Source organism: Rhinatrema bivittatum, chromosome 3 (genome assembly GCF_901001135.1).
Source record: "Rhinatrema bivittatum chromosome 3, aRhiBiv1.1, whole genome shotgun sequence".
Classification (NCBI taxonomy): Eukaryota; Metazoa; Chordata; class Amphibia; order Gymnophiona; family Rhinatrematidae; genus Rhinatrema; species Rhinatrema bivittatum.
The window spans coordinates 87,489,902-87,510,772 of record NC_042617.1 but is presented as its reverse complement, the minus strand read 5'-3'; the positions used below and the strand labels follow the sequence as shown (position 1 = coordinate 87,510,772).

The 20,871-nt window shown below is 40.4% G+C and overlaps 1 protein-coding gene across 2 annotated transcripts in view; it reads left to right on the top strand.

The window, feature by feature from the left end:
• PSME4 (proteasome activator subunit 4) overlaps positions 1-20,871 on the top strand; it is a 389,258-nt gene that overhangs the window by 160,278 nt on the left and 208,109 nt on the right. For both annotated transcript variants that reach the window (XM_029593434.1, XM_029593433.1), the window contains 4 exons: positions 400-498; positions 16,121-16,190; positions 16,486-16,553; positions 20,216-20,431. In XM_029593434.1, coding sequence (XP_029449294.1) covers positions 400-498; positions 16,121-16,190; positions 16,486-16,553; positions 20,216-20,431 — 453 coding nt within the window. The remainder of the gene's footprint in view (positions 1-399; positions 499-16,120; positions 16,191-16,485; positions 16,554-20,215; positions 20,432-20,871) is intronic.

The window sequence follows — 20,871 nt, the reverse complement described above, 5'->3', positions numbered from 1 at the left end:
ATCTATTTGAGATTCCTCTCTCTCTTCCTATAGCAGATCACATTTAGTATGATTCCTAGTTGCTCTTGTATATCTTCCTCATCTTACAATTGGTAATCATCTCTCTCTTCTAAAATTAAAGCGCTTTGGAAAGATTTTTTTATCATAATTAGCATCCACTAACTGACTAGATTGTTTTAAAATCCATAGGCTGTTTTAATTCTGATTCTGTCATTTGTATGTTTAAAGAATAAAAAATTAATTATGCAAATTAGGCTAGTAAATTACACTGTATCACATCGTTTTTCTAAGCAAGTCTGAATTGAGAAAGTATCATGTATAGTTTAATGCAATTCCATAAAAACAGACAATGAACATTTATCTTCTAATTAATCTATCTGTAAATGTTCCACTTTCAAGGTTGCACTGGATAAGGTTTATAACTTTGCCATTTCAAACATATTTGAAACCAGAGTTTCTGGCCGGATGGTGGCAGACATGTGTCGAGCTGCAGTAAAGGTGAGAAAGCAGGAAATGTACTGCAATTATAAAAAATACTGAAATCATATGGAACTTGGGGAAATATGTTTGTTAGCAAGTAGCACATTTAAGACTAATCGGAGAAAATTCTTTTTCACTCAATGCACAATAAAGCTCTGGAATTTGTTGCCAGAGGATGTGGTTAGTGCAGTTAGTGTAGCTGGGTTCAAAAAAGGTTTGGATAAGCTCTTAGGGAATAGCCACTGCTATTAATTGCATCAGTAGCATGGGATCTTCTTAGTGTTTGGATAATTGCCAGGTTCTTGTGGCCTGGTTTGGCCTCTGTTGGAAACAGGATGCTGGGCTTGATGGACCCTTGGTCTGACCCAGCAAGGCAATTTCTTATGTTCTTATACTCAGTCATGGTATTTTCATATGCTTTGTGTTCTAAAACTATCACAGTTTGAAGTTACATGATAGTGCATCAAGATTTATTTATTTATTATTTATTTTAAGTTTTTCTATACCGGCATTCGCGATGGGTATCGCATCATGTCGGTTTACAATTAACAAGTGAAGAGGTAACAAGAGGTCATAAATAACAATAAATAACATAAATTATAAAGGTAGTAGTAATAGTAAACAATATACCAGTGAAAGTTAAGGGTTGCAGTTACAATAAAAAAAGGTAGTAATATAACTTGGAACAGAGAAAAGAAGCTGGGGTTTTTAACTAGATACATATGATACATATATGCCTATCAATGCATTTGAGGTAATAACGAATTGCCCTAATGCTGTGGAGTTAATTGCTATGTTAAGGTAAAGTCAGAGTGATTAGTCAAAGACTGATTAAGGGTTCAGTTTAGGTCAGGAAATGCTTTCATAAAAAGCCACGTTTTGAGTCTTTTCCTGAATGTGGGGAGGCAGGGTTCCTGTCGCAAATCTGGTGGGATGGAGTTCCACAGTGTTGGTCCTGCGGTGGAGAAAGCCCTGTCTCTGGCTGTTTTGTGTCGCATGGTTTTGGAATGTGGTATTTGTAAGGATTCTTTGTAGGACTCTCTGATTGGTCTATTGGAAGTAAATTTTTTGAGAGGAATTTGAAGGTTGAGCTGAGAGTGTTGATGTATGGTTTTGTAAATAATGGTTATGGACTTATATATAATTCTGTAGTGAATTGGCAGCCAATGTAAGTCTTTGAGAATTGGTGATATGTGGTCTCTTCCCCGGGTGTTTGTTAATATTCTTGCAGCCGTGTTTTGAACCATCTGAAGGGGTTTAGTGTGAGAAGAGGGAAGACCTAATAGTAAAGAGTTGCAGTAATCTAGTTTAGCGAATATTATTGATTGAAGAATTGATCTGTAGTCTTGAAAGTGAAACAGTGGTCTTATTCTTTTTAAGACTTGGAGTTTATAGAAGCAGTCCTTAGTAGTTTGATTTATGAATGATTTAAGGTTTAGCTTATTATCAAAGATAGCTCCTAGGTTTCTTACTTGTGGGGTTTGTAAATTGGGTGGTGGATTTGTGTCTGTGTTACTGTTTTCGGTGGAAATTAGGAGGAGTTCGCTTTTTGAAGAGTTTAGTATTAGATTTAGGTTGGAGAGGAGTCCGTCAATTTTTTGAAGACAAGATTCCCAGAATTCAAGAGTTTTAGTATAGGATTCTTTGGTGGGGATGACTATCTGGACATCATCTGCATATAGATAGTGTTTAAGGTTTAACTTGTTTAGAAGTTGGCAAAGAGGGAGCAGGTAGATATTAAAGAGCGTTGGTGAGAGGGAGGAGCCCTGCGGAACTCCTGAAGAGGAAGAGTAGTGCTGAGATTCTTTGTTGTGTAGTTTAACTTTGTATTTTCTGTTCCCTAAGTACGATTTGAACCACGATAGAGCTGTTCCTGTTATTCCAATATTTGCTAATTGAATTAGTAAGATGGAGTGGTTAACCGTATCAAAGGCAGCTGAGAGGTCCAGGAGGATTAGCAAGTAAGCTTGACCTTTATCCAGGCCCATGATAAGGTAGTCAGTCAGGGAAATTAGTAGTGATTCTGTACTTAAAGATTTCCTGAAACCATATTGGGTCGGGAACAGAATTTTATGTTCTTCGAGGTAGTCTGAGAGTCTGGAGTTAACCAATTTTTCCATTACCTTGGCTATGAATGGGAGATTTGATATAGGACGGAAATTGGTAGGATCATTGGGGTTTAAGTTAGGTTTTTTTAAGAGCGGTTTGATGGATGCAATTTTCAGGTCGTCAGGATAGATTCCTTGTGCTAGTGAACAGTTAATGATGTCTGTCAGAGCGGTAGAGATGGCGTCTGGTATTAGCAGGAGAAGTTTGGATGGGATGTGGTCTGATGGGTGTGATGAGGGTTTCATTTTCTTCAATGCAGAGAGTATCTCTGATATAGAGAATAGTTCGAAGGATTGTAGAGAAGTGTCTTTGTTGTGATGGAAGTATAGGTTTGATGGATCTGAAGTGTTGGGTCTCAGCTGTGTTATCAGGTTGGAGATTTTGTTGCTAAAGAAGAGGGCCAATTCCTCAGCTTTTTCTTGTGCTAGGTTTGCTGGGATGTCAGGAGTAATGGTTTGTGTTAAGTTAGATACATAGGCAAATAGGGCTTTGGAATCGAAAATAATGTGGTGGATCTTCTGTGCAAAGAAGTCCCTTTTAGTTTTTAATGAGGCATTTTTGTATTGGTGTAGTGCAAGTTTGTAAGCGGAGAGGGAGGTCGGTGTTGGTGATTTCCGCCATTTGCTTTCCTTCTGTCGGAGGGAGTGTTTGCGTTTTTGAAGTTCTTCGTTAAACCAAGGTTGTTTTTTGGAAGTGTTCTGTTTGAGTTTTTTTGTTGCCAGTGGACAGAGTTTGTTTGCTGCTGTTTCTGTTATCTTGTTCCAAGAGTGAAAGGCTGAGTTGGCTGAGGTGATGTCTATGAGTGGGAGTTTGGGACCAGATGATCGTGTAATTCCTCTGATGTGCAGGATTTCCTGTATATAAATTCTGGAAGTGGGACACATTTTTTGCTTGTTTGTTCCAACGAAAAGGCAGAAGATATTAAAGTATGGTCTGACCAGGGGACTGGTTGGCATGTGGGTGGCGTTGAGTGTGATATGCTTGAGTTAACAAATATAAGGTCCAGGGTGTGGCCTGCTCTATGGGTAGGTTTGTTTATGATTTGTTTGAAGCCTAAAGCCGACATGGCGGTTAGGAAAGCTTCGCAATTGGTTGAGCGAATGGGGTCGTCGACGTGTAAGTTAAAATCGCCTAGTATTATGGTCGGACGATCCAGATTTAAGTGAGTTGCTATTAATTCTAGTATGGGTGATGCATTGGATTCCAGCAGGCCTGGGGGGCGTAGATTAGAAGAATTTGCAGATGGTCTGATTTGAATAGGCCTGTTTCGATTTTTGAGGGTGAACTAATTGGGAATTGAGTAATTTTTAGCTCTTTTTTGGCTGCTAGGAGGATACCTCCTCCCCTTTTTTTCTTTCTGGGAATGGAGAAAATATCGTAGCTTTGAATTGGAAGTTGGTTTATTAGTGCTGTGTCCGTTTGTTTAAGCCATGTTTCCGTGATAGCGCAGAGGTCAGGATTGTTGTCCAGGAGAATGTCATTAAGAATTAGTGTTTTCTTGGAGAGAGATTGAGCGTTGAATAGTATCAGAGAGAAGAGAGCTAAGCCTAAAGTTTGGGTAAATGGGGAAATCATGATGGGGATAAGGGATTTGTAAGTAGGTGGGCGTGAGATCAAGGAATGTTTTCCTGTGAGATAGGTCCTGTGATGGAGGATTGGAATTGGGAGGCCCATGGGAATAGTGTTCAGATTGTAGCTGGTGAGGTTTTTTTTTTTTTTTTTTAATATATATAGCGTAATAAGACTTGCTTTCTGGAGAGATGTGTGGGGTTTGATGATGGTTTGAGAGCTGTTAGTGTAGTAGAATTGGTTTAATAGTAGAGAGGGATTTGATGAGTGTCCTTTTCTTTTCTTGTAATCCATAGTTATCAGATGACCCTAGTTAACCAAGAAAACTTAGCATTGTAGCCCAACTGAAGCCTTGATTGATGTAGATAACTGGGAGGCTAGTGGAAGTTAGAATCGCTTGGTAACTTGGCTGTCTGGTGCAAAGGTAGCAGACCTCATGCATTACCTAGATAAGATTTAAAAAGTGCTGGGGAGAAGCCAACTTTTGCGGTAAATGTGGGCACCAATGACATAGGAAGTTTGGGAAAGAGGTTCTAGAAGCCAAATTTAGGCTTTTGGGTAGAAAGTTGAAATTGAGAACTTCCAGGTTAGCATTCTCTGAAATGCTCCCTGTTCCACACACAGGGCCCCAGAGGCAGGAAGAGCCCTGGAGACTCAATGTGTGGGTGAGATGATGGTACAAGGAAGAGGGCTTTAGTTTTATTAGAAACTAGGCAACATTTTGGGGAAGGAGGAGCCTTTTTTCAAAGAATGGGCTCCACAGAACCAGGCTGCTGCTTTAGAAAGGAGATAGAACAGCTTTTAAACTAGACCATAGGGGAATGCTAACAGTCGCTCAGCAGCACATACAATTGTGCTCATAAGGTTACATAACCCTGGCAGAATTTGAAACATGTAGCATTTTAAGTAAACATGAGTGATCAGACAAAATGTCTGTTATTTTTAATGTGTTTCAAATTAAACTATTATGCATCACAGAAGAGCACAATCATTAAACAAACCATAGCAATAAAGGATATAATAAAATTGTCAAGTTCAAAAGTTTGCATACCCTTAGTTTTTAATATTGTTTATTGCCCCCTTTTGCATCAATGTCGGCTTGCATCTTTTGTAATAGCTATGAATGAGACCCTTTATTTTCTCATGTGGTAAAGCTGCCCATTCCTCTTCGCAAAAAGCCTGCATTCCTGTAATTTCTTTGGTTGTCTAGCATGAACTGCATGTTTGAGTTCTCCCCAAAGTGGCTTAATGATGTTGAGATCAGGAGACTGTGATGGCCACTCCAGAACCTTCACTTTCTTCTGCTGCAGCCACTAAAGGTTTGAATTGGCCTTATGTTTCAGATCATTGTCATGTTGGATAATCTAAGTGCACCCCATGCGCAGCTTCCTGGCTGATGAATGTAAATTCTCCTCCAATATTGTCTGATAAGATGCTGCATTAATCCTGCCATCAATTTTGACTAAATTCTTTATGCCGCTGTAGCTCACACCCCCCCCCCTAAACAGCAGAGATTCACCTCCATGCTTCATGATAGGGATGGTGTGCTTCTCTTCATAGGCCTTGACGACTTCTCTCCAAGCATAGCGTTTATGGTTGTGACCATAAAGTTCAGTTTTGGTTTCATTCTTTGTTCCAGATGCTTTGAGGCTTTTCTAGGTGCTTTTTGGCATATTGTCAGCAGGCTGTTTTGTAGCATTGATGCAGCTCTACCATGCAGCCCTTTTTTGTTCAAGTATCTCTTTATTGTGCATGCTGAAACACCCACAACCACTTTGTTTCAGAGAAGTTTGTATTTCAGTAGAAGTTGCTTATGAGTTTTCCTTTGCATCCTGACAAATTGTCCTGGCAGTTGTCTGAAATCTTTTTTGGTTTACCTGACCTGGCCTGGTTTTAACAGAACCCATAATTTCAGAGTTTGAACAGTACTGATTGACATTTTCAAATCTTTTTATGTCTTTTTATATCCTTTTCCTAATTTATAAAGTTGAACTACTTTTTCTCACAGATCCTTTGACCTTTTTTTTTTTGCTTCAATAACTACCAAAGTCTGTGCAGCCCTGGATGAATGCACAAGGGTTTCTCAAGAGTTAAGAAACTCATTGACTATTTATATACAGACATTAATTACAATCAAACAAGGCACAGTTGTGTATACCTATCCTTGTGTGTGTCAACTCGAGTGTATATTATCAGCCCAAACATTCAAGGGTATGCAAAATTTTGAACAGGACCATTTTATTATTTACTTTATTGCTATGGTCTGTTTAATGATTGTGCTATTCTGTGATGCATAATAATTTAATTTGAAACACATTAAAAATAAGACTTGTTTTGTCTGATAACTCGTATTTTCTTCAAATGCTACACATCTTACAAAATCTGCCAGGGATAACTAAACTTATAAGCACAACTGTAGTTCAGAGGTAAGTATCTTCGAAGGATACTAAAATAACAGGAGAGTTATAGCTTCCCGATAGATTCCAATAAAAGCAAAAGTAGCCTATGTGCCTATAAGTAATGGACAGCTTGAGTTAAAATATTCAAAATTATCCCAATTAACTTTTAGGAAAGTTGTATATACAAATAAAAAACATACCTTGAAATATCTGTATGCTAATGCCAGAAGTCTCAAAAGTAAGATAAGAGAGAATATATATCACTGAATGAAGAGGTAGATATAATTGGCATCTTAGAGACCTGGTGGAAGGAGGACAACCAATGGGACAGAGTGATAACAGGCTACAAATTATATCGCAATGATTGGGTGGATTAGCTTGGTGGGGGAGTGGTGTTTTATGTTAGGGTGGCATGGAGTCGAACAGGATAAAAATCCTCCACTAGACTAAATGCACAATAGAGTCTTTATGGGTGAAAATTCCATGTTTGACGGGGAAGAGTATAGCGATGGGGTATGCTGTTTAAAATGAACAGACAGACAATGAAATCTTAACAAAAATTAGGGAAGCTAAAACATTTGGCAGCTCAGTAGTAATGGGAGATTTCTAATACCTCAATATTGACTGAATAAATGTCACAGGATATGCTAGGGAAGTAAAGTTTCTAGATTTTAGAAATCACTGCTGATCCAGGAACTGACGAGAGAGTCATTTTAGATCTAATTCTTATTGTAACGTAAGTGTAATGGTAGAAGGGCTGCTCAGCAACAGTGACTATAATGCGATCAAATTTGACTTAATGACTAGAGAGAGGCATTGAGCAAATCTACTGTTCTAGCATTTAATTTTTAAAAGGGAGTCTTTGATAAAATGAGGAAAATAATTAGAAAAAACTAGAAGGTATTGCTACAAAAGTTAAGAGTTTACATCAGACATGGACATTATTTAAAAATAGCATCTTTCATAGCATCCAGACAGATGAATTCAGAACCAGTGGGTTATGCACCTCTACCAGCAGATGGAGACTGAGCAAAGCTGATATCATAGTATATATACTCTTGTGGTGACAGCCTACCAGTATTCTCTGTCTCCAGTAGATGGTGGACATGCATCTCCCTACTGGTGATTGCTTCAAGTTTTAGAAGAAGAAAGAATGAAATTTAATTTGCCCCGCTCTCCTGCAGGGATACCAAATCGTCCTTCCCCCAGTTGAGAATTTATGAGGTGATTTCTGTGGTCCCTCAGCTGAGTGCCTTGGTTTGGTAGCTGGTTTTTCAGCCGGCATGGACTTAGCTGTTAAAATAGCTGAAAGACAGTGGGTGCAGAAAGCCAAGCGCGGCGATGATGGTATATGCGCTCTCAACTCGCAGCTGGAGACTGTTTCTATACTCAGCCGGGTCAGGCTGAGCTCAGGTAAAGCTTAAAAAAAACCCCCAACAGAACAGAGAAGTAGAATTTTTTTGTAAGGCTTCCTCCGGTCTCCATGCTTAGCCGATCCAACATTTGTTCCCATCTCTGAGGGAAGTTAAGGGATGTGGGGTAACCTGGCAGGTTGAGCAGACCTTTTGGGCTAGGCTCTGCTTCTAGGCTTTTCTCTGTGCACCATGTGATAGGCCGCGGCCTGTGCGTTAGGCTACCCTCTTCAGGACCGTCAGTTCATGCAAATGTGTCTGGCTGTGCATTCAGATTGTGAGTCCCATTTTTGGATGTTTAGTTGGGCACTTGCTTGGGCATCCAGGTGATAGTGGCGATTGTGTTAGGCGTGCGTTTACCTGAATTTACAGTTTGAGCTGTACAGACTGATGGCGCCTGTAGCTAAGAAACCTAAGCACTTTTCCCTCTGTGCTTGCTGTCGTATTCGGGCATCTCAGCCAGGCGTGTGCCAGCACTGCTTTACAGGCTCAGGGAGAATTACCTTTGTCTGATTTTACTAAGCCTAGTTCTTCCCAGCCTGATGAGGATCTGGATAAAGACATGTCAAGGGAGTTCCAAGGTCAGGCACCCCTCCTAACTGTTTTGTCAAAGGGCAAGGTAGCTCAGTGGCTACAGCACAGGTGCCTTTCGGTTTTGGCATGGATCCTTCTGCCTTTTCTTGGGTAGAATTATTTCAAGCATTACAATCCTTTCTTCAGGTGCAGTCCTTGGCCCCGACCAGTCTTACCAGGTCAGAGTCACAGATGGAGACCTCCCATGTGCCCAATACTGCTGTTAAGCACCAAAGTACACCTAGATCGGCAGCCAGTCTTCCCAATAGGGATACAGATTGCACGGATGATGAGGCCAAACCTTACACTCTGGAGGATGGGAAAATTCCTCCGGGACTGGAACCATATAGAACTATGGTGCAGTACTTTCATAGAGATGAGCTACTGGCTCTGACTTCCCAGATATTAAAGATGCTGGGAGTACCTTGGGCTGAATCCATGCCTGAGCCAAAGAAAAATCCCATTTTGGTTTCTTTGCGTAAAGTCTCTTGTTTTTTCCCTGTTATAGAGCCCATTCAAGAATTGATTGATAATGAGTGGGGCACCCTGGAGGCTAATTTTAAAGAGGGTCGAGTCTTGAAAGACCTGTACATCCTGGATCCAGTAGCGAGAGAGCGGTTGCGTTTTCTGAAAGTGGACTCGCTTGTGTTTGCTGTTTCCAAGCAGATGACTATCCCTGTGGAGGGAAGAGCAGCCTTGAAGGATGCACATAATAGAAGTATTGAGGCCATCATTAAGCAAGCATTTGAAGTAGTGGCCATGACCTTGCAGATAGCTTCTTGTTCCCTAGTGGCTCACTCTTGTTTACTTCTCTCTCAGAAGGTTTAGGAATCTGGAGTGAATTCCAGGGCAGTTATGGAACCAGCAGCCACCTTTTTGGCAGATGCAGGCTGCGATTTGGTCCGCATCACTCCCAGAGGGGGTGGTTTTGGTAATAGTTAGCCGGGTGTCTGTTATGACTGAGAAATTGGTCAGCAGATGTGACCTCCAAGGGTAACCTTACAAAAATGCCCTTTAAAGGCTCTATCTTGTTTGGGAGTGAGTTGGAGAAACTGGCCAATAAGTGGGGTGAGTCCCCAGTTCCTCGTTTGCCACGCTCCTTTGGCTTTATTTATTTATTTATTTATTTTATTTAGTTAAACAGTTTTATATACCGTTGTGCGGACACATCCATCTCAATGGTTCACAATTAATCATAGTAAAAATAGGGGGGGGGGGGGGGAATAGAAAAATACAATTATTATATTATAAATATAGCTAAAAATCTAGATTTTTTAAAAACTATAAAATTACCAAAAGATAAAAAGTAAAAGCAATATAAGTAAAAGGTTAAAACATGCTAAAAATGCCTAAAACCTCCTATGTTAAGTTTTCTAGCTTGAGGGGTCATGCTAGGGGATCCAAGCGTTTTCGATCTTAGAGGAACGACTTTTCAGAAGGTTCGGTAGGTCTCAGTCTTTTCATCCCAGACAGCCCAGATGGGGTGCAGGCTTGGGTAGTGGAATCTCTCAAGCCTCCCAATGAAGTTGTGCCAACCCACCTCAGGGAACAGGAGATAGAGGGTCATCTCTCTTTTATCAGAGGTGCATCAAAATCACATCAGACTAGTGGGTCTTGGAAGTGATACAAAATGGATATGCGCTGGAGTTTTGCAGTGTGTTCCTCGGGATGTGTTCAGGGTGTCACACCTGCAGAAGAGGCAAGCGGTGGAGTGTACATTGTCAAGGCTCCTTAGTCTGAGGGTTGTGGTTCCAGTGCCCACGTCTCAAGAAAATACGGGCCGATATTCCTGTTTTTTGTTGTGCCCAAGAAGGAGGGTTCCTTTCGTCCCATCCTAGATCTCAAAGGCAACAACCGTCATTTGCGGGTGACTCATTTGCGGGTGACATGGAAACATTGCACTCAGTGATAATTGCCGTGTAGTTGGGGGAATTTCTGACCTTGGATCTGTCTGAGGCGTACCTGCATATTCCCGATTGATTAGAGCATCAACGTTTTCTGCGATTCACTGTTTGGGACATCATCAATTTCAAGCAATGCCTTCTGGTCTGGACACCATGCCCAGAACTTTTTCCAAGGTTATGGTGTTGGTGGCGGCAGAGTTGAGAGAGGATGGGATCCTGGTCCACCTGTACTTGGATGACTGGCTCATTCGGGCCAGGTCTCTGGAAGAGAACCTCCCGGTGACTCGCAACTTGATCTCTGGAATTTGTTGCCAGAGGATGTGGTTAGTGCAGTTAGTATAGCTGTGTTTAAAAAAGGATTGGATAAGTTCTTGGAGGAGAAGTCCATTACCTGCTATTAAGTTCACTTAGAGAATAGCCACTGCCGTTAGCAATGGTAACATGGAATAGACTTAGTTTTGGGTACTTGCCAGGTTCTTATGGCCTGGATTGGCCACTGTTGGAAACACAATGCTGGGCTTGATGGACCCTTGGTCTGACCCAGTATGGCATTTTCTTATGTTCTTATGTTCTTTGTTGCAGGAGCTCGATTGGATGGTGAACCTGGCTAAGAGTGTTCTTCAACCATCTCAGTCGCTAGAGTATCTCGATGTTCAGTTTGACATGAAACAGGGCAGGATTTTCCTGCCTGAGGGTCATATTCAGAAGTTGTTGGCACAGGTGCGTCTGTTGATAGGACCACAATGTCGGACGTATTGTGTTTATCTATAGGTGCCCAGTTTGATGGCGGCGAACCTGGAAGTGGTGCTGTGGGCGAGGGTGCATATGTGTCCACAACAGTGCTCCCTGCGGTCTCGTTGGAGCCCACAGTCTCAGGACTATTTGATTCGGCTCCACCTGTCAATGGAGGTCTGTTCTCAGCTATAGTAGTGGTTACAAGCAGATCATCTAAGAAAGGGGGTTTCCCTAATATCACCAGTCTGGCTAGTTCTCACGACAGATGCAAGCCTCCAGGGTTGAGTAGCTCACTGTCAGGAACTGATAGTGCAAGGGAGCTGGAGTGCAGAAGTCTCTCTGGAACATCAATCGGCTGGAAGCCCGGGCAGTCCAGTTGGCATGCTTACAGTTTGGCGATAGGTTGCAGGGTCAAGCGGTCCGGATAATGTTGGACAATGCAATGACAGTGGCTTACATCAGTCGGCAAGGAGGAACCAAGAGCCAGCAAGTGTCTCAGGAAATAGACCAAGTTATGGACTGGGCGGAAGTGCATCTTCAGGAGATTTCAAGCTCGCACATTGCAGGAAAAGACAATGTAAGGGCAGACTTTCTCAGCAGGCAGAGTCTGGACTCAGGAGAATGGGTATTGTCAGATAAAAGGTGTTTCAGTTGATAGTGGATCGCTGGGGCCTTCCATTTCTGGACCTGCTGGCAACTTCTCGCAATGCAAAGGTTCCTCTATTCTTCAGATGCAGGAGAGATCCAAAGTCATTGGGCATTGATACTCTTGTGCAGGAATTGCCAGATCACAAGTTGCTGTATGCCTTTCCCCCATGGCCCATGTTGGGCAGAATGGTTTGGAGGGTCAAGAGTCACAGAGGGCTGGTGCTTTTGGTGGCACCAAATTGGCCCTGGAGACCATGGTATGTGGATCTGCAGAAGCTCCTGGTAGACTCTCCCCTCTGGTTTCTGGCACATAGGGATCTGTTGTGGCAGGAGCCTATTATTCACAAAGATCCAACTCTATTTTGACTTATGGTATGGCCTTTGAGAGGACTCGCTTGCTGAAGCATGGCTATTCTGCTGCTGTGATTGCCATCTTGCTTCGAGCAAGAAAGTTCTCCACTTCCTTAGCCTATATGCGGGTTTGGTGAGTGTTTGAGGCATGGTGTGAAGATCGAGGGGTGCTTCCTCATTCAGTTAAGATCCCACTCATTTTGTAATTTTTTGCAGGCTGGATTGAATAAAGGTTTGACTCTTAATTCCTTAAAGGTACAGGTAGCGGCTCTTGCCTGCTTTAGTAGTCAGGTGATTGGTGGTCCCTTGTCGACTCATCCAGATGTGGCCTGTTTCTTGAAAGGAGTGAAACATCTTTGCCCTTCCTTTTGGTTACCAGTGCCCTTGTGGAGTCTTAATCTGGTTTTTGATTTCTTAGCGGGTCCTATATTTTGACCAATGTGTAACCGTTCCTTGAGGTTGCTGACAGTGAAAACAGTGTTTTTTGTGGTGATTTGTTCTGCACGTAGAATATCCGAGCTGCAGGCCTTGTCTTGCCGGGAGCTGCTCCTTCAAGTGACTCCAGGGGCGATACAACTGTATACTGTTCCTTCCTTTGTGCCAAAAGTGGTCTTGGATTTTCACTTGAATCAGTCCATTTTCCTGCCGTCTCTGAATAGGGAAAGAGATATGGAGGAATATTGCCTTTTGCAACCCTTGGATATCAAGAGACATATTGTGAGGTGTCTGGAGGTTTCTAAACCTTTCCAGAAGACAGTTCGCCTGTTTGTCCTCTGCGGTGGAAGAAGACAGGGTGAACCGGCTTTGCAGGCTTCAATAGCTCGCTGGATTAAGGCAGTAGTCACGGCCATGTATGTGGATGCTGAAAAGTCATTACCTAGTCAGGTTAGGGCTCATTTCACTAGGGCTCAATCAGTGACATGGACAGAAGTTAGATTGTCTCCCATCGACATTTGCTGAGCTGCGACGTGGTCCTCCTTACACATTTTTTGCAGGTATTATTGTCTGGATGTAGAGGCTTGGGAGGACTCAGCCTTTGCATGTGCGGTTTTGACTGGACTGAGGGCAGCCTCCCGCCCTATTCAGGAGTAGCTTAGGTACATCTCACTGGTTCTGAATTCATCTGTCTTGGCGCTAAGAAATGAGAAATTACTACTTACCTGATAATTTCCTTTTCTTTAGACCAGACAGATGAATTCAGCTTCCCGCCTTTTGGCTATCAAACGATTGTGCTACAGTCCTCCTATGTGGCTACGTTTTTCAGGGGTTACTTGTAAGTGTTAGTCCAGTCCCTAGACTAGTGTTGATACATCCTTTGTCTGAACTCAGTGTTTCCTGTTGGCTGAGTACTGAAATGGTTATCTGTTATTAATTAAGTTTTTGCTAGTCTGTCCACATTTGGCTTTTGAAGAGAATACTGGCAGGCTGATGTCACTGCAGGAGTATATATACTGTAATGTCAGCTTTGCTCCGTCATCATCTGCTGGTAGAGGTGCATAACCCACCTGTTCAGAATTCTAATGAAAAGGAAATAGGTAAGTAGTAATTTCTCATTGGATGCCCAGACCAGATGTATTCTGTGCATTAGAAAAGGCAGAAGGAAGGCCAAACAACTGGCTAGTATGGTTAAAAGGTGAGATGAAAAACCTATTTTAGCCAAAAGAAATTCTTTCAAAAATTGGAAAAAAGACTTTCTGAAGAAAATAAGAAAAAGCCCAAACATTGGCCCGTTAGATGTAAACATTGATAAGGCAGGCAAAAAGAGAATTTGAAGAGAACTGGCCATAGAGGCAAAAACTCATAATAAAAATTAAAAAAAAATGTATCTGAAGCAGGAAGATTGTGAGGGAGTCAGTTGGACCATTAAATGATCAAGGAATTAAAGGGGCACTTAGGGGAAGATAGGCCATTGCGGAGAAACTGAACAAATTCATTGCTTTGGTGTTTGGAGGATATTGAGGAGATACCCGTGCCAGAAATGATATTTAGGGTGACGATTCGAAAGAACTGAAACAAATAAAGGTGAATCTGGATGATATAATAAAATAGAGTAGCAAATTGCCCAGACCAGATGTTATACACCCCATATTTCTGGAAGAACTAAAAAATGAAATTGCATATCTATTACTATTAATTTGCAACCTATCACTAAATTCGTATATTATACCTGGAGAGTGGCCAATGTAATGCTAATCTTTAAAAACGGCTCCAGGGGTCATTGGGGAAACTATAGACTGGTGAGCCTGACCTCAGTGCTGGGAAAAATTGTAGAAACTATTCTAAAGAAGAAAATCACAGTGCATATAGAAATACATGGTTTAATGGGACACAGCCAGCATGGATTTACACAAGGTAAGTCTTGCCTAACCAATCTGCCACATTTTTTTGAAGGGGTTACTAACCATGTGGATAATGGTGGGCCGGTGGATAATAGTGTATTTGGTTTTTCAGAAGATGTTTGGCAAAGTCCCCCATGAGCGCCTTTTAAGAATTATAAAAATTCACAGGATAGAGGCAATGTCCTATTATGAATTGCATACTGGTTATAAAATAGGAGACAGATGGTAGGACTAAATGTCAGTGGAAAAAGGTATACAGTGGATCTATACTGGGACTTGTGCTTTTTAACATATTTATAAATTATCTGGAAAAGAGTATGACAAGTGAGGTGATCAGATTTGCAGATAGCACAAAATTATTCCAAGTTAAATCACAAGTGGATTGTGAGAAATTGCAGGAGATCCTTGCGAGACTCTGAGACTGGACATCCAAATGGTGGATGAAATTTAATGTGGACAAGTGCAAAGTGTTGCACATGGGGAAGAGTAACCCACACTGTATTTACATGATGTTAGGTTTCTTTTTAGGAGTCACCAACCAGGAAAAGGATCTGTGTGTCATCGTGTACAAAACCTTGAAATCCTTGGCCCACAGTGGTGGTCAAAAAAGCAAACAGAATGTTAGAAATTAGGACAGGAATGGAAACTAAAACAGACTTGTCATACTTTCTCTGTATTGCTCCATGGTGAAACCACACCTGGAGTACTATGTGGAGTTCTGGTCACTGCATCTAAAAATAAAAGATTGATTTGACCTGGAAATGGTATTTATTTATTTTATTTATTTATTTTTATATACCGACATTCGATTTGACATATCACATCGGTTTACAGAAAAAAATGGTGCTGGAAACATCAAAGTTTTCCTATTGTTTCTTAAAGAAAAGGGCAACCAAAATGATAAAGGAGATGGGAGTTGCTAAAGAAGTTAGGGCTGTTCAGCTTGGAGAAGTGAGGCTGAGGGGGAAATGATAGAGGTCCATAAAATCATGAGTGGAATAGAAGGGTACATGTGAATCAGTTATTTGCTCTTTGAAAAAATCCAAAAACTAGGACACACACATTGAAGTTAGTAAGTAGCACATTTAAAACAAATTGGTGAAAATTCTTTTTCACTTGAGGCACAATTAAGCTTTGTAATTCATTGCCGGAGGATGTGATAAAGGAAGTTAACGTAGCTGAGTTTAAAAAAGGATTAGACAAGTTCCTGAAGGAGATGTGTAGAAACTATTATTAACCAGACAGACTTTGGGAAAGACAAGTCCCTACTTATTATCTTTTATTAGATTTATTAATTGCTTAAGCAGTAAAAGCTCTAAGTGATGTACAAATGTTTCATACATAATATCAAAATGGGGCATAAAACCAGAGTAAAATACAATAAAAAAAATTCTTGAGTGGTAGCAGTATGGGATCTGTCTACTATTTGGATTCTACCAGGTACTTATGACCTGATTGGCTACTGTTGGAAACAGGATACTGGGCTTTATGGACCCTCATTCTGATTTACTATGGCAATTCTCATGTTCTTATAACATTTTGGGATATTCATTTGTATAATTGTTACATATCTAATGTTATCTTTATCCTCTTTGTTTCAGTGTCGTCCTGTAGAATCTTTGAAGCGCTTTCTGCCTCATTGCTGTAGTGTTATCACTCATCTTACAAGCAGTAAGCTCTGAAGACTCCTGGTTTTATTATTGAAGTTTTGTTTTTTGTATTGATTCAGTGTTTCTTATATTGATTTCACTTTTGGTGTTTTTAAACTTTACATATTTTCTTATGTATTTTATTTATTTAAAAATTTATCATCCACACATCCAAAATGCTTGTGGTGGAGTACATGCTAAAATCAAACATTTTGATGATAGTAATAAAAAGAGATTAGAAATTAACTGTAAAGATCCTAAGTAACCAAAACCATTTTTTAAGCAGCTAAACTAACTTCCACTTATCTCCCTAATAGATGATGATATCGTGCATGAGGAGGAGTTGGATAAGGAATTACTCTGGAATCTTCAGCTCTTGTCGGAGGTAACTTATAGTATTTAAGTTGATTTCTTTTCTGTTGTGCAGATTAAACTTTGAATGATACTTCAGTAGTTATAGTTGTTAGTTGACTAAAGTGATTTTTGTTGCAGTATTCTCTAGTCTAGAGATTTCCCTCCTACCTCTGATGATAATGGCAGGTAATGAATTTTTCTTACCAGCAAATCTTCCTTCTCCTGTGGAAGTGTTTTGGATACAACCCAAAGTGTTTTTCTTTCTTCTGTGAGGATGACCAAGCAAATCTTCTGGGCTTGAGCAGACATCCATACTGACTGCAGCCTGTCAGTTTTATTAACATAAACAGCAAATTGATATACCAGTAGACTGCCTGCCTTTGCAATGTACTCGCAACATAAATTCAGAGAGTGTCAGGAGCTCCTTGCTCTTGGAGACGTGAGGACTTTCTGATCTCAGCTGGGCTCATATTCTTATAGCAGGGTCCTATCCACAGAGCTTTCTTCCTCTGTAGGGTTTAATGTGGACCAAGCAAAATGCCTGGTCCCACACGGGTTAAAAGAGGAAAAATAGGGTCACTCAATCACACTTCCATGGGGCATTTCTTCCTGCTGCTAGTTCAGTAAAGGCTGTTTTGTACATTGTATTAGTTCTTCTCTTTTGGACCATGGGAGGTAAGGGCCCAGTGCACAAGCCCTGCAGATAAATCTAGCAGTTACTGTCCCTGAGCTATGAGAAGAAGCATGTGGTTTAAAAGCCCTGAAGAGCACCCATATGCCTATTTTTTTTTTTTGCCAGACTCCGGGAGGTGGGGATTTAGTTCATATAAACCATGCAACCACTCTTTTCCTGCATTGTCTTTTCCTCTCTAGAATCATTTGAACCTCATCTGCCTCAGGTGATTCAGGCTTGCAGTTCAGAAACATCTCCCCCTTTCCAGTATTGTAGTGATAGTGGTGCTGGCATTTCGGTATTCCTGCTTCCATGACCTTGTTTGTCAACTGTTTGCTACCCTATCATATCTGAACTGGCAAAACATTATCTTTGCTAAAATCAAACCCAGCTTGCTGTCATGTTAATGATGTATGGGTTAGGTTCAGGGTGGATTTTATTTTATTTATCTATTTATTTACATTTTTTTTATATACCGGTGTTAGTGTGTACATCACATTGGTTTACATTATAACAATAGCTTGGAAAATACATTAAACAGGGAAATAATAAGGTATGGGCCGTGTGAACGCATAGAGAGGCATAGAAATGCAGAGTAACTGGCAAAAGGTTCTGAAACTAAGAAGTTAAGGTTCAAAGTGTCGAATCCTAACATATTGCAACTATTAATACATAATGAGGTAGATAACAATAACATATGTTAATTATATACAATATGTACAAGAGTGCATAGGTGTACAGATTTGCATGGTATTAAGGATGGAGGCGTGGTATGCTCAGGGGAAGACAGAAATATGATCTAGGGAAGGGCGAAAGTAGCTAATCGGGGAATGCTTGTGTGAATAGCCATGTTTTTAGTTTCTTTCTAAATTTGAAATGGCAGAATTCGAGACGGAGTGTTGATGGCAGGGTGTTCCAATGTGAGGGGCCTGCGATTGAGATGGCACGTTCCCTTGTGGTGGAGGGGTGTGCCATTTTCAGAGAGGGTACATGAAGGGATCCCTTGTTGATTGACCTGGTGGGGCGATTTGACTGTGTGGAGGTGAAAGGGTGGTCAAACCAGTTGGAGTGGTGGGAGTGAATGGCTTTGTGGATGATTGTGAGCGTTTTGTACAGAATGCGAGAGTGGATGGGGAGCCAGTGCAGGTCTTTAAGAATGGGAGTTATATGGTCGGTTTTGCGGACATTTGATATGATTCTTGCCATGGCGTTTTGGAGCATTTGTAGTGGTTTTATGGTGGAGGAAGGGAGTTCTAGGAAGAGTGAATTGAATGAAATCACTAATTAAGAAGTCTCAATTTAGATCATGTGTTTCCACAAAGTGCTCTCTTTATTTGACCATATTAACTAAAGTGGATGTAGGGTCTTTTTATTTAGAAGGTACACACAGTGATGTATTTGGATATTTTTTGCAGATTATTTTGCAGCTACGTGATTTGGTTATTTTATTTACCAAACCTGACTGATGCAGACACTTGATTCCCACATCTGGAGTGATTTATTTTCAGATCTCCAGTTCAATTCAGTGAATAGATATTAGGGGGCCTAGATTAATCGTGGATAATTTGGGGATGTTTTTGTGACACTATTAGGCAGAGGACAATAATCCAAAAAGACATTACCAAAAAGACACTTTCATTTTTTTATCTTTTAAATGAAACAGGTTTGGGTGTTGTATATTTTTATTTAGCAAAAGTGTATAATTGTTTTAACAGAACAAGCTAATGTATTTTGGGTTTAACAGTTTTAGTTGTCAATTTGAAATGTGCTTTTACTTTATAACTAAATTTAAACTGATTAGTTCAGGAAGGTCAACATGAGAAATTTAAAACAACTAAGTTACACATCAGTCAAACTTTTTTTCATTCCCTTCTATCTTTATTCAAGAAAACCAAAATTCCCCCCCTCCCCCCAAAAAAGGTTGAGACAAAACACTCCCACCCTCCTCCCTAAACCAAGCACACCTCAGACCCCTCTTTAACAGGTGGTTCAGGTACAATCTATTTTACATTCCCACCTGCAACTCATCCCTGCAGAAGTTCCATACACATGTCACCCATCCCCAACCCCACACCACTCTCCTCTATTTCTTCCCGACCCCATTAAGGGCCCAGTGTAATATGATGCCAGTAAAAAAAAAAAAAAAAAAGTACACTGAATTTCCACACCATTTTTTTTACTTGCGATAAACAAAGATTTAACTATCGATGCACTAAGCTAATGGTATGCTAATAGGTTGGAAATAAAAAATAGAAATGTGCTAACCTGAAAATGTGGGTAAAAATAAAAATGGTCAGTGCACATTAAAACATGATTTCTGCACATAAAATATAATTTAAATGCACAAAATGTTTCTTCATGGAAAACCCAGTTTGTGCACACAGCATAATTTTGTGTATAACTCCTATTTTCTGGGTATAAAACAAAATCTGTGCTCAGAAAACCTGATTTGTGCACAAATGATGTATTTTGTATGTACATCTCAAATACAGGACCCCTGCATCACAAACTCCAGGTTCAGCCACATAAACTAATACCGGCCCCAGGAATTCTATGCCACCTCTTATCTGGAGTTACAGCCTGGATTAAGCCTACATGCCTCTGTCCATTGGTGGTAATAGTTTACGCTCCCATTAACCATGGATTTTCATGTGATGGCATTAACTAATATGTGCAGTTTTACATGCACAATTTTTGTATGGAAAACTCGCTGCATCAGAAGTAGTTTGTGCACAAAAATAAACCATACAAACAACTGTAAGTAAAACCATATGCTTTGCTGAGTGCACCTTATTTTGGGCCCAAAAGAAGCAGGGTCTAACCCAATAACAAAACTTAGAAGTCTAACTTGGATGATTACAAAGTTCTACCCCTTTGCAATTCAGTTTCTCTGTACACATTTTAGACTATGAATACACAAAACTCGTGTTCCTAATTTTGACTAGATAGTCGAGATTACATTTTGGAAGTCATGTGTTTTATAAGTTGAGCTGCTCTTGAAATGTAATTCTTCCTACTAGATCACGAGAGTAGATGGAGAGAAGTTGCTGCCATACAGGGAGCAGCTTGTGAAGATTCTGCAGCAAACGCTCCATTTCACCTGTAAGCAGGGTTACATTCTGTCTTGTAACCTGCTACATCACCTTTTGCGCTCCACTACTCTGATCTACCCCACAGAATACTGCAGTGTGCCAGGTGGCTTTGATAAGCCGCTTTCTGAATATTTTCCAATTAAGGTAAGACTTGCAGGTGGAAACCAAAGGGTCTTGTTGCTTTATCAACCCGTATTTTGAAAGAAAGAAAGCTAATTTTGTGATAACTTTTTTTTTTTTTTAACAGACTTTTTTGTTACCTAACTTTTCAACCTTTACCTACTCTTCTGTATCAAATAAGTCTTAAGTAAAGCTTACATGTTGATTTTATAAATAGTATTACACCAACATGTATTTGTTTCCTATGGAATTAAAGTAACATTGTTGCTATGTTAGTCAATTTAGATATGTAAAAATGAAGGTTAAACAAGTTGTAGGTAATTGATACACTAGCTTAAGCCATATGTATCTAGTTTTTGAGCATTATATTCCCAAGTAAGGCACAAAATAGAGATTAAGCAGTTTGCAATTCAAATATATTAAGAAGTCATATGATACTGTGGGCAGCACAGTTGAAAAACATC